General features: G+C 41.7%; 1 protein-coding gene across 8 annotated transcripts in view; it reads right to left on the bottom strand.

Moving 5' to 3' along the window:
• Positions 1 to 878: 878 nt before the first annotated feature.
• Positions 879 to 14,405, bottom strand: part of CNOT1 (CCR4-NOT transcription complex subunit 1) — a 139,482-nt gene continuing 125,955 nt past the window's right edge. For all 8 annotated transcript variants that reach the window (XM_063312880.1, XM_063312877.1, XM_063312879.1 and 5 more), the window contains exons 43-49: positions 11,559 to 11,660; positions 10,639 to 10,812; positions 4,583 to 4,732; positions 4,022 to 4,202; positions 2,440 to 2,572; positions 1,997 to 2,131; positions 879 to 1,910 (exon numbers count right to left, since the gene is read on the bottom strand). In XM_063312880.1, coding sequence (XP_063168950.1) covers positions 1,832 to 1,910; positions 1,997 to 2,131; positions 2,440 to 2,572; positions 4,022 to 4,202; positions 4,583 to 4,732; positions 10,639 to 10,812; positions 11,559 to 11,660 — 954 coding nt within the window. In that variant the 3' untranslated portion in view covers positions 879 to 1,831. The remainder of the gene's footprint in view (positions 1,911 to 1,996; positions 2,132 to 2,439; positions 2,573 to 4,021; positions 4,203 to 4,582; positions 4,733 to 10,638; positions 10,813 to 11,558; positions 11,661 to 14,405) is intronic.

The raw sequence follows: 14,405 nt of genomic DNA, 5'->3' as shown, positions 1-14,405 counted from the left end.
TGGCACTTTCAGGATGGTTCCTGGTTCTGAATGAGCTTCAGCAGCTGAAAAGAAACCTCCCCTGCTATGCCTTTTCTTCTTTTTTAGATACATGGTCTGCCTCCAAATATTTTAAAAAGGCAATCAACAAAATCTCAGTTGGAAACTTGGGGCAAAATGCGGTTTCTATAAAGTGTCTCTTCTGGAATGAGTGAAACATTTTCAAAACAAGATGGTATGATTTTTATAGGGAGAGGTCAACTCCTGGAGAAACTGTAGACAACTAAAATGCAGCTAAAAGATGTCATTATCCTCATGAACATCCAGTTTCTTGTGAATGGTTCCCACTTCCTAGATGCAAGTATACTTTCTGAAATTGTATACACACTTAACAGTAAATCCCACTGCACGCAGTATGTAACTATAGGATGTGATGTAAGGCATTTGCATTTTTGGCATCAATTCAGTGCCTTTTTGCTTGGAATCTTCCACTAAAGAGGCCAGGTCTTCTTTCATGAATAATGAATATATAAGATGCTATGTTTATTTAATGGATGTGAGGTAGGCTGGAGAGTAAAAGCTGTGAAGAAAACTGTATGGAAACGGTCACTGGCGCAGAGTTCAACTTGAGGGAGTCCACAACTTTTTAGTTTAATCAACACTAGAGTCACCTTAACTCGTTCCCCAGTTTCAAAATGACCAAGTATTGTGCATCTTGAACAATAATTAACCTTGAGTGGTGTCTCAATTTTGGCTTCATGTAATGAAAAAAGTCGTTTTAATATTGTGTCCATTTCCCCGCTAGCTTAAAAATAAAATGAGAACATTTTGCTTTTCTGATGAGCTGTAATGAGCAACAGCAACATCCTATGTGGAAGGTGTTGAGAGAAGACAAGACATTTGCTGCTTGTCATGACTTTAATGTTTAACTACAGAAGGCATACATACAAGAAGTGGGAGAACTAAAGCCCAAGAGAACTAGAAAGGCTACAAAATACAACACATGGACCAATACATTTACAAAACATTCAAAATCCTTACAAAATGGGCTGTATTGGTCCTTTTTGTTCTTTTTACAAACTCAAACTTTGTGGCCACAGGGGAGCAGTTAATAGATTCACATCCTCCCCCTCCCAAATTTACAAGCGTAAAGAAAGAAAATCTACAGGCCTGGTTGTTTCTCTTGCTAAAACAATCAGCCCCCTCCCAAAGGGCTTGAGGTTTACCTTTGCTAAGGACTTCTCTGACTCCACTGGCTCCTCTGGTGGCAGCATTGGATATGGGAAAAGCAACATTCGGGATCCGGACAGTAACCCCTCTCCCACATTCCCCTTAATATTCCATACGATCCTGAGCACCCCCCCTTTTTTGGAGAATTTTGTGATTTAGAAGTCCCCACCCACAAGAAAAATAAGTTACATAATATTTAAACTGGCTTTTCCATACTCTTTGGGAGTCCGGGAATGTCAGACGAGCAGATCTGCCCCAGACAAGCGCTTGGCATCAGCAGCCACCACTTTATTATAAGCTGGTCAGGCACACATTAGGTGCCTCTCTTGAAACACAATATGCACAAATCCAAAGTTCCAACAAATATTTCTGTTCTGTGTATTTACAATAGTTCAAAATTATATTCACAGCATCTTCTGAATTTTGGCCAAGAGTCGGAAACTTTGTTTTCAACTTTGTAACATGCCCAAGTATGAGGAGATTTCTCGCAAAAAGACCTGCGGTGTAAGCCCGGGACAGGGAGGGGAAGGCAGCCCCGAGGTCCAGGCAGACCCACCCGTGTTCTTCTGTCAGCTTGACAGAGACCTCCAGGCTGGCATTGCTTCCACAAAGTCTGCTTCTTCTAACTAGCTCCAGTTCCTTCCATTACTTGCTGTGCCTGTTTCTGCCCCATACAACACTGCGCAACGGACTGGAACAGCCTACAACAGGGAGAAAGAACTTAATTTCAAGATGAATTGTTCAATTTCCCAATGCAAAGTCATGACTTCACTTCAAATTTACTCACTTCTCAATTTCTGGAGCACAGTGAACAAACTCATGGTTCCAGAATTTAAATGCTGGGTTTTTAATCAATTCAATGAAGGTGATTAAGAGACCCCAGGGATGAGGCCTATTTACAATCAGTCGTTCTAACAAAACCCTGTAAAAAAAAAAAACAAGATGAAATTAAGTTATGAGAAAAGGCAAAAACATCCAGCAGAAGCAATTACAAAGCCCTTTTGAGTGAACAGCAATAGCTCATGGAAGTAGCCATTCCTGCAGTGATACTGGAGATTGTCCTCTTAAAGCTTATCTAGCATGATCCAACCATTTGGTTAAGGAGGATTTTTTTCTTTTTTTGCAACTTTCGGCACTGCAGTGGAGTAAAACCCTGCTTAGCTGCTGAATGTCACACAGGACAGTCGTGTCTTCTACTATTTATCAAGAGTAGTTCCCTTCATGGCTTACCTGGTGATCTGCTCTTGAATAGCTTCTGTATTGGCTTCTGCAAATAAGTAAAGCATGGTGCAGCTAAAGTAGTGAGTGTGGCTGTTGGGATACCGTAACTGATTGGCAATCGCATTCAAGAAGAGGTACCGACCTGGACCAGAACACCAAGGGAGAAAGGTAGAAAAGAGAGGTTTTGTTTCATGTACCGCTGGGTGCACCAAATTTGGTGTGTTTAATTTTGCTGCAAACTTCGAAGAGGTTCAGAAAATTGGCTAGGTGCACACAACCCAAATGAGCCAACCATGATGGGAACACCATCAACAAATTCCTTATTTTGTGTAGCACTACAAGACATGGGATGGCTTGTGTCCTGTAGTGCCACAGAAAGGCCCTGTTTTTGCAAGGTCTCAGCAGGGAGCGAGGAGAGTCAACAAACTCCCCAGGAAATAAGTCAAATGCCAGAGGTAATTTCTTCAGCCTCAGGCATGTCACTGATGCAAGTTGGAGAGTCTGACATGACCATCCTTCACCCTACCCCAGGCCCAGTTAGAAGCGTATCATGCAAAAAGCTTATGTGTTTGCTACCACATGACATCAACTTTCCTAGCTACACTGGAAGCTATGTTTTATGGACCTGAAAGTAACAGCTTCCTTTCTGACCAACGGCTGGAGAACAGACTGATGAGCAGCAGACAGGGTGGGCAGTCAAAGGAAAAATAGGTCGCTTGGATGGTGCATGACTTGGACCCTCTAAAACAAGCCTTCCCCAAACTCACTACCTTTCCCAGGTACAACAGTCTGTAACTCCCATAATCTCCATACTTGTTGGGGATAATAGGTATTGATGGTGACCTGGACGAAACAGATTATCTGGATCCCTGTCAATCGGGATTCAAACTAGTCATGGGGTAGGAATGGTTGCCTTGGAGGATGGTGGCCCTCCTCGTCCATGTAGACCTCTTGGCAGCTTTCAGTAACAATGACCATGGTATCCTGTTGGCTCACTGCAGGAGTTGGAGGCATTTTCTTCAGTGGTTCCACTCCTACCTGAGTGGACAGTTCCAAACTATAATCCCAGGGGGCAATGCTTGAGCCTGTGGTTGCTCCAGAAAGCTTAGTGCTCCCCCCACATTATTTGAGATGAGGGGGAAGTACGCCAGATGGCAGGTCTTTTCTGTTGTGGCCCCACAATTTGGAATGACTTTACCCCTAGAGGTCAATGCAGGCCCACTTCTTCAAAGTTTTCTGAAAAGTGGCCAAATGCAGCCTAATTCATCAACATTCTTTCTTTAGAATGGCATATACAGCACACCTTTCTTTTTTTAAGCTCTCAAACCAGAGAGATACAGCAATGTTGTATTACACCATGACCTCACGTACGAGGTTCCACACGAGTCCCAAACAGAACGAGAACTATCCTCTTCCTTGTGGTCAGTGTAAGTCAAAACACCCTCTGAAATAGTTGTGGTTTACTTTGGTTGTGAAATAGTTGTAGTTAAATGTAAATAATTTCTGGGGGTTTCGTGTGGAAAGTAAAGGATGGTCTGTACCAGTGAAGTATCTGCAGCTTTGTTCACAAACCCCACACTACTTCTTTTACCTTCTGTGTCCAGATCAACAGCAAGATTCTGGAAGATGTCCATGTGGGCTGAATGGGTGATGGTGCTCATGGAAGGTGTGCTGCCCTTGTTATGAATGTGTGCAATAGCTTGAGTGCCAACATAAAGCACCAGGGCGTTTATCAGCTGAATATTGTAACGGTTGCCAGGTTCATTTGACACCTAGTGGAACGAATACAAAGGGGGGAGAATCACCTTCCACTGAATAGTTTTAAAAGGAAATTTGACAAAGCTTCCCAAGACTCTGGCTCTGGGAACAAGCAGTCTTCTCTGCTTTCCCTGCCACACACCTGGCAACAAGTTTACAACTTACATATACAAGATTTTAAAAACAAACATACTTTGAAACATATTAAGCATGTAATGCAGTAAAACCTAAACCTTGCTGGCTTTTCAAGATTTCCAGGGGAGACTGAAATGTGATGGACTGGGATTGGAATTAGATCTTCTGTTTAAGAAAGCATCTGCATTCAATTCAGGACAGAGGAGCATCTGTCAATGTCCACTCTCACCACAAATCTGATCTTGAATAAAAGCCCCACCTGTAAGTTGCTGCGCAGGTCAGACAGGAACGTGACCGGAGAACGAGTTTTGAGATATGAATCCAAATCCTTCTTGAACTGAGGTGGCATCACACCAGTAAAATTGGTGAGTATCCGTGGAGCAATATTAATCTCGCTCAGCATGTCAACCTGTCAAGAATACACGCAACAAACTTAACACTGTCTGAAAGATTGTGGTTATCATGTTTTCTAAATAGCACAGAGTTACTTTATTTGGTGCAAGATATACACAAGCTACAAGAGGTGTTAACTTTCCCTTTAGCAATATTTTCATTCATAGTTTAGTGTTCTGTGCTCATTTTTACTTATTTCGGCCATGTCATGTAATCAAACTCAATGGAAAAGGCAGTTAAGCTCGGTATGGTCAGCGGTAAAAGGAAACGAGGCCACCAAAAAACATGGTGGCTAGACACCATTAAAGTCGACACCAGCTAGAGCATTAAACAACTAAAAGAAGCTATACAAGATCGGAAAAAGTGGGGAGAGCTGGACCATAGAATCAGTGAGAATCGGACATGATTGAACGGACAGCATCATGATGATGATCATCACGATGATGATCATCTCTGCTCATTATTAATACTCTCCCTTTGCTAATGCGTTACAATACAGTCCCAGCTCAGCGGTGTACATGAGACAAAAGCAATGTTTTTATCATTTAAATATTATTTAACAGGGAAGAAAGAAGCCAATGGGCTTCAGATGGCAGTAGTACAAAAGGCTGATTCCAGAAAAGCTGTTCCAAATGGCCCAACCTGCAGATTCCTTCTGTGCTCCCTTTGATCTGTTTCTATCCATGGGACCCTGCTTAGTACTTCTCTAAGCTTGCTGAAATGGACTCCTCTAGAATCTAGTATGTATGTACAATTATGCTCCAACTTCTCTTTCAATAGCACTGGAACCAAGGTGCCGCCCAATGTTCCCAATGCTTAACCTCTTCAACTAGTTCTTTTCTATTGGTTAGGATCAGATCTACGAGCAGCGATCCCTAGACTGTGTTTCCTTCAAGCGTCTGGAAAATGACTGCACCACCACTGAGGTGTTTTGGGGAACTCTGCTGGTTTTCCAATGGATGTCCTGGCAATTAAAGTCTTCCATTATGTCTCTTCTCTCTGAAAGTTTTGTATTCTGGTCAAGGAAGGAATTATCCGTATCTACTGCTTGGCTTGGCAATCTGTAACAGGCTCCCACAATAATACCTCTGTTCTTCCCTCTTCCTCATATTTTTACACCAATGCTATCAACTGCACCTGTCAGGATGTAGAATCCAGCCATCAATTGATGGGATCTGTAGTAGTTAGCTAGTCAGCGTGCTTGCAGTAAAAATTAGGAATGCAATTCGTAGGCTGGTGGAGACGGCGGGGCCTCTGCTCCAAGGCCAAGTTAACCTGCATTATCAGTAACCATTAGAGAAATATACAGCTGGCAGTAGATGAATGTGGAAAGCTTCTAGAAGTTAGGGAGGGGCAAAGGGGCTTTTTGTACCAGTAGTTTGGTGGGCTTTTTCCAGTCCGATCTTTGATCCAATACTGCTGACTGCATTAATAAAGATTTATTTCATATCTATCAATGGCTTGTGATTAAGATGTCTTGATTTAAGGTCAAGGACCAGGATCATTACAGCACCCTTGTGCCCTCGATCTCAGGATGTCTGTGCATTTCCTCCAGATGTCATTCCATTTCTCTCCCCGCCCCAACCCTTTCCTCCCGCCTATTCCTTTTTAAGAATTACCTTTCAAGCCTCGCACTTGGGAGTTTTGTCCCACCAGGTTTCAGTCATGCTTTCCTGAACTAACACTTCTACTTCTTCCTGTTTGTTCTCCACACTGGTGCAGACATCCTGAATTCTTGGGTCATGCAGCCTGACCTGTTGCTTCTTGTTCTTACCTACTGGTTGCTGGGTGCCTCCACATCACTGCACCTGGTGTTGTGCTGGTTTCTGGGCTCTCTCCTCCCTCCCCACAACATTCAGTTTAAAGCTCTCTGGATCCAGCTTGCAAGGCCCTTCCAGACACATTCCTCACAGTTTGTTTGGTGCAGCCCAGCTCTTGCTAGGAGTCCCAAATCTCGGAAATGTGTCCCATTATGAGAGTCCAAACTATTTCCACCAGTTCCATCTTTGTAGCCATTTGCTCACTTCACCCTAACCCGTCTACAACACAACCAGCCAAGCCATTAAAACAGCAGAAGGTTGATAGTTTTATTACAAGCAAGCAAGTCTCCCCTGTAAGTAACGTTTCCCCACTTCATCTAACAGACAGCTATGACCCGCTTGAGTGGGATTTGCAGGCTGAGATCGAAGCCAGCAACTTTTAGAGCTTTCCTCATCACTGACAGTTGCCGTTAGCTCAGCCGCTGAACGATTTATAGAGGAGGGAGACATGAATTCTAACTCTAAATCCCTGAAAGAACAAAATGCACTGGACTTTATAACTAGGCACAGCCTACTGATTGCACAGATTGTTCTTTCAATTTTTGACTTGCTGACTACGATTATGGATAAAGTTGACTCCCTAAAGGAATCCTTCACAAAATTTACTGAGAGTCAGCCTAATCATATTATTCACCCTACCAAATTAAATGACTGTGCTTTACATGCAGCTGGCAGGGAAGGAAGATTTTACCTCTAAATCTAGACCTGTGACAGGAAGTGCTAGCGGGAAAAGGAAAAGATAAGCAGTTCCACAGAGAAAGGAGCGAAGGATGAAAAGTATTCATTAAGAATATGTCTTCTACAAAGTAATAAGATAACGTTGCAAATGTTAAACAAAAGAATAAACAGAGGCAGATGGGGATAAAAAAAAAGGCATTATTCAGTCCTTAAGTCAGCTTTTACGTTGCAAGAGAACATCTATGGACTTACAAAAGGTAGAATGGCTTCCATCCAGAGGCAATTATAGTCGAGTCCTGCTAACATCTGGGCAGTCTGTGGTACCCAGCATGCTCTTCAAAATGAAACCTTTTTCGAGCACATTTTCAATCTTACAGTTTGTGTTTTTCACTTTGAAGAAGTCAGATCGCTTGTGGCTCAGTGCCGCCAAGAGGGCACTGGCACTTCAAAATACGACAGTAAAACTCCCTCAGACAATCTCAAGGACTTTTCACCAGCAGAGCCTCTGCCAAAGAAACGTTCAAGCAAACAACTAGCTCACCCTGCCGCTACACAGCTGGCAAATGATTCACTTGAAGAAAGCCTGATCAACCCCTTCGGTGCTCTGTCAGACACAAGGCAGGCCGATATACTTCAGAGATTAGATGATCTAAGAGGAGCCAAACAGCCAAGCCATTAACTAATTTTGCCCTACGAAATATTCAGGATGATAATCCCTATTTGAAGCAACAATGTGAGGGTAATCCTGAAAAACAGCAATCTCTTGGCACTCCCACAGCTGCTATAAAAAATCAAGAGCTACAAAATTCTAAGGCAGCGTCTGACTTGGTGGACTTTTCTGCTTTTAACTCATGTCCTGATAGTCCTCTGAAATTACTAGAAGCTTCAAAACCAAAAATTCTTGTAGTTGCGCAGGTTCATGCAGACTGGGCATCCTCATCTCCACCTCTTCAAGGGTATTACCTAAATCTATGCCCTCATTGAAGCAAATGGCCTTGGCTTTTTTGCTCGAATTGGGTTCTGCCACTCTGCTAATTATCAGTGTTTATCTTCCGCCGCTACAAAGAAGAGACGAGATCACTGCCGTCTTGGGCAGAGTTAGAGCAGACGCAGAAGCTCTAACTTAATTCATTTAAATACAGGCCATCTTACTGAAGGTGGAGAGCTATCACAAAACGTACAGTATGGATACGTTGCTGGTGTGCTAATGCTAATCCTCAGCATCAGCACACCAGCAAGTCTAGTAGCAGTGCAATTCTGATAATACAAAGGACAGATTTTTCCCCTATCTTTCTGAAATCTTGTTCACCCACAAACAGCTTAGGACTAGATTTATTTTATTGCTATATAGTTTGATTTTGGGAGTGAAGAGCGTAAAGCATAAGGAGAGAATGTTGCCTAGTACATTTAACGGCTACCTTGTTTGTAAACTATTTTCTCTTCAATTATCAAACTAGAAATTAAGGAAGTGTTGTATACCCCTAGCTGTGTGTCATAATGACTCCCATCCACCTGTCCACACCCTTTGTAATACGCAAGATGTATCATTTCACATATTGTATATTTGGTACCCTGATGCTATTCTGTGCCTGGAAGTAGACGACAGTAGATGTAGATTTTGAGTTAGGGCTGACAGAGGCAATAAGAGTTTTAGTACCGTTGGATCCCAAACGCCCACAAAGATTAGTGAAATACTTTAGTTATACTTTAGTTGTGGAATGTCATCCTGTCACCCAACTACACAGAGAAACAACCGTATTCTGGCTGCAAAGTGGATTGTTGGCATCTGTGATATCACCTTTCTGCAGATATTAGGTCAGCGTTGTTATTCTTATGAATTCACCTAAACATATACTATCTTTGAGTCCAATATTCATCTTATTACACATCTCTGTACTCTATTTCATCTTATACTATTTTATCTTACCTTTTATCCTGGTATTACCTTACCTCACTATATTTTATTTATTTTTATTTTATTTATTTATTAAATTTATATCACCGCCCATCCCCCCAATGGGGGACTCTTTTATTTTGTATTTTATCTATTTTATCTCATTATATTGTATCTTTTTTGTCTTATTGTATTTTACTGTGGCTGATACCTATGCTTTGATATGGTCAATTGACTAATCGATACTATTACTATTACTCTCTTCCTGTTATCTAGCCTGAAGCTCTGAAGACTATTTGGACACTTGTGACACATTCCTCTATTTCTCTGTTCTCTCCAGTTTTCTGGGAGGTGTCTTGGCACTGTGGTCTCTCTGCAAGCTCTTCACATCTCCCATGGAAGAATACCTCATCTTCTCTTACAGTGGAGGCCAAATGTTCTTCCTTTTTTAGGAAGGTGATCAGCCTGCTCTTGCAGCATGTATACTTCTTGTCTTCAGGGAAGAAAACAAACATGGTGCATCTCCTGCAGGGCACAAGAGCAGTTCCCTGCATCTCAGAGTTCCTCTGATGAAGAGAGAAAAGATGCCTTCCCTCGGAACTGTCTGCCCACTCTCTGGGGAGCTGGATTCCTTATGTCCACTGGGTACCTCAGCTTGGTCAGCAACAAGTAATGATCCAATCACAATCACTCAGGAAACAATCAGCAGCAAAAATGGGTGTGCATTCTCTACCTCCTTGGTTTTTATCCAATTACCATCTCCTCTGCCCAACCGCACTCCCTGTCAGTTCACTCAGTAAACAGCTGGAATGTGTTCCAAACATTCTTCTGGACTGCTGTCCTCATGTGATGGCTAATGTGGGACAGAGAGGCATTCGTGAAATTGAACTAATGATGATGCTTGGTGCTTTGTTTGCAGCATGCTTTTGAAAGAAATAAAACAAACTAAACAGAAAGTAAGGTGGAGCAGAAGTCTGCCAGACCCAAAGGGCCCTAGACTGCAAACTGAGAGGCCAAAATCTCAGATAAGGATGGTAGGAGGGACAGAGTGCAAAGAAATAGTAAAATTAACTAGATGGTTGACCAGTTAGGAAACTTTAACTTCAATTTAAAGGTAGAACAGCCTCAGAAGGAAGTTGTCCCTGTCCACATGCTTTAGTGGGAGATGCTACATAGCGAAGATGATTCAAGATAACATCAATTTTCTAAATTGAAGAAACCTGAATAGGACAATGCATTACAGGTAGTCCTTGTTTGGCAACTGTAACTGGGACAGTAACTTGGTCATTAAGCGAAACAGTTGCTAAGTGAAACCACGACTGCTTATGATCTTACTTCAACTTTCCTTTGCTTTACAGGCCTGCAAAGGCTGTAAATGCAAGGATTGTTTGTAAAGTTAATTTTTCATCACTGTTCTAACTGCAAAGAGTTGCTGAACAGGGCAGTTGCTAAACAAGGACTACCTGTAACACACTTAACACAGTCTTAAGTCTTTCAGCATTACAGAACTTGCAGTTCCAAGTACCTTACCTTAAGGTTGGGAGTGAAGGGGTCAGGAAGCCTCATATTACGTGGAAAGGCACTCAAAATCAGATTCCTTAGCTGAATACAGTTTGGAGGAATCACATCACAAAATCCATAGTGGTAATCACAAAGGAATTCTGGGAAATCATGTAATAATACCAGTAACACACGGAGTGTTCCCTATGAAAAGAAACATCAAGAGGAGAAATTACCAATCTATCAATATGAGAGAAAGAAAGCGAGTGAGCCTGTGAGGGCACACACAGGAACATGTGGCAGCAGAACTGCGATAATAAGGTAAAACATCTCTGATCTGAATCTCATTTAGATAGATGAAAATTCTCTCACAGATTCAGCCTCCCCAAACCTCATATGGAGTTATTTGGGTAATTTACAATACATTTGTATTGTACCAATTCCATTAGTACAACTTGAAAATAAGGTGTTATCAGCCCTGTATCTAGCTCTGATGGTACAGTGAGGAACCACATTAGTCAAATGATCTGTCCCTCAACATTTAAGATCCAGGCAGATCTATCCATGAAACAGACAGATAGTTTTCGGGGAGAAACTGAGAGTTGAATGTAAGAGAGATGGACAATACCATTGAGTTAGTTAGTCATGCTGGAAAAATCCTTGAAACCATCACTAAACCGAATCTACTGCAATCAACTTACCTCGTTAGAAGTGCCATTAATGAGCACTCATTAATGTGTACTGAAACTTCTTGATTTCAGCTGGATTTAATAACGTAAGTATTTTTGGAAAATAGTAAACAGTATTACAGCAAACTTTACATGGGAAACTGAGAAAAAACAGGACTGTTAACTCCTTCAGTTTCATACAGGAGTTCACTGGCAATTCAATCTTCTTCTGGTCTGTTCCAATTTTCCTTCTCCCCCTCCCCAAATGGTGACCTGCTTTACCTTGTACAAGATTTGCATAGGCTTGGCAAGTTCCACATTTCTCAGGAAAGGAGCCAAATATTTAAACAGGTCAATCAAGAGTTGTGCATACATGGGCCAACCCTATAAAGAGAAATTAAGGAATGAGAGTAACATCCTTTTTGCTAGTATGTTTCTAACACTTCCCATTTAACTCCAGTAATTAATAATTTATATTCAACAGCATAGCATCACAATTTTAAAGATACCGGAGCTCCCAGATGTAAATCTAACAGCGTACAAGAGTTTGGGGCCTTGTTTGAGGGAGGAGGAACAATGAATCAGCTTGCCTGGATTGGTTTTTGCCAAATTTGGCCAAAGAGCTACAGAAAGACATAGCAGACAGTCTACAGCTTCAATGGCTGTATCAAACTTCTCTTTGAAATTCAAGGAGGTTAGAGTGAACTGACTGAAAAGGGTAGATCTAAATCGCATTTCCCACTGGTATTTGATGTATTTCCTCAAAAGTGATCTATACTAATAAATCTAATCCTTGAGAAGTTAACTTTGCCAGACAAAAACTGGTTATTTACCTGTAACTGGGTTCTTTAAGAATCCTCTATACATACATACATACATGCATATGGTTTTTTGCACTTACACAGACCCCATTCAAAACCTTCTGGAGCATGCAGACTTTTGGCAGAAGCCCCATTTTCTCTGCATATCATGCATGCAAAGTATGGACCATGCTAATCCACTCTGAGGGTAAGGCAGCGAATCACTTGAATCATGAGGAAAAATGGTGACGCAAACAGGATTGGAGGGCAGGCTACCATGCATGGCCATTCAAAGTCTTCTGTTATATTCAAGTGACCAGTTTTTCACCAGGGTCTCTGTGATTCACAGAACAGCTTCTTATTCAGTTGAGGCATTCATAAGACAGGAGTGTTCCACCAAATACTGCAACTCTCTGGGACTGAGAGCCGAGCAAGAGTGTTGTACCAGCTTAGAATGCTGGGCCCAAATAGCTGTTTGGCGCAACTGTATCAGAGACATTTTACAAAGAAGGGCTGCAGATGTTGCCGTTGTCTTCATCGGATGGCACCGGATTAACGTGAGCACTGCTGTTTAGCTAGTTCAAAACTTTGTTTTGAAGTTTTACGGTGGCCACTGTAGTGCACTCCTCAACCTTTGGATTGACTTTGAAAACTCCAGAACCATCACTGGAGTTGATGAAAATATGCTGCTGTTGAAAAATTAGAGAAGATAGGCAAAATAATGTCCTACCCCAAATAAACTCAAAAATGGATTTTGACAAAAATGTCTGAGCAGAGATCCCCTTTATTTTGAAGCAAGAAAAGGTGTGCCCTGTGATATGCCAACATATTGGCTTACTAAATGTGTACCCATCAAGAAAAGCAAATGGATGGGGTTTGTATAATTGGAACTGGAGGGGATGTTGGCACAGAGGTGGATCAAATCCTTGATAAACCACTTAACTAGAGAAGAAAGATACATCCTTGAAAGTGGAACATTCAAAAACGTTTCAAGGAAAACAAAACTAAGCCATACTGTTTCAAACTTAGTAGAAAAACCCAAAAATGAATGATATGGCCCTGCAAAGGGTTAAAATGCTCCTCTTCTGCTTATTCAGTACAAAGTTTTTTTCTTTTCTAAATAGGAGTTCCTGGGGAAGGATTTCCTGTGGGCCCACGGAATTTCATTTATTTGAAACAGGAGGGAAGTCAGAAGCAAATTGAGGTGTTGGTGATAATGTCTTCAAAGGAGCATAACAGAGATAATTTGGGTGAGTTACTCATAGCAGTGGAGCAAGGGCATTAAGAAATAAAAGAAAGCCATTAGTTGAATCTCATGGTTCTTTTGATTATCCTGGATATCTAACGATGGACTGGAGAAAGGAGATATAAGTGGGGACAAATCCCAGAGAACAGAAAGGCATCATCAAAAGACGGCTGCAGAAGTAGAGGCATTCGCTATTGCAAAGAGACTGACGACCAGACTGAACCAGCAGAGCTGCTGCTGGTCAATTCAGCGAGGCTGAAGGCATCATGTTCCCTCCCTCACGTGGTCATCGCTAACGGGACTGCATTTGGGAAACCTATGGCTAAAGCAAAAAGTGAAACACAAAATGGGCAAGCCAACCACCTGCCTTGTGGGAATGTATATTACTGACTTCTGAAAAATAGGTCTCGTATAGATAAAACCACACCCTGGTACGTAGGAGTCAAATTAGCAGCAATTAATGATGATCCCGTATCAAAAAATACTTAGGCCCCAAAGTTCCAGGATGAGTCACAGACATCACCCTTTTCAGGAACCATTAACCTTGAGTAAAAACCAAAGCTACTGTCCGTAGAGGAAATGTATTCAATTACCCTTTTTCACACACAAATTTGGAACTGCTGGGAACTGAAAGGACAGTTTAGTTTGTCCAAAACTCGGTGTGATTACAGTATCTCAGAATTGGGCCAACCAACCACCAAACAGCAGAAGTGGGGCTATGCTGCTGAGAAGCTTGAACCAAATGCCTAGATTCTGTTATGCTGGGTTAGATGATGATATCAGTGAACTCTGGGAAAATACTAACAGTATGACCTGCATGACTACAAGCCCATAGGTGGGAATGGAAAACTATTGAAGACCCCATTTATATACCATGGTATGTGATTTTTAACTCCATCCAAGGTATCATTAGTCTTCACAGTAAACAAGCCATTATTTCATTATCATTGAAAGGCAACTCCTGAGATTCTTTAGTATGGCTAAGAGAGCAAAGCCACATAGGTTAGCAAAGCATGGCTGAGGTTGATATGATCTTGATCAAGAGTCTTGGTCTTGAGTTACTTCAATGCCCCTGGCTCATAA

The sequence above is a fragment of the Candoia aspera genome, chromosome 11 (genome assembly GCF_035149785.1).
Source record: "Candoia aspera isolate rCanAsp1 chromosome 11, rCanAsp1.hap2, whole genome shotgun sequence".
Lineage (NCBI taxonomy): Eukaryota > Metazoa > Chordata > Lepidosauria > Squamata > Boidae > Candoia > Candoia aspera.
The sequence above is the reverse complement of the archived record's forward strand: the minus strand, read 5'-3'. Positions and strand labels throughout refer to the sequence as shown.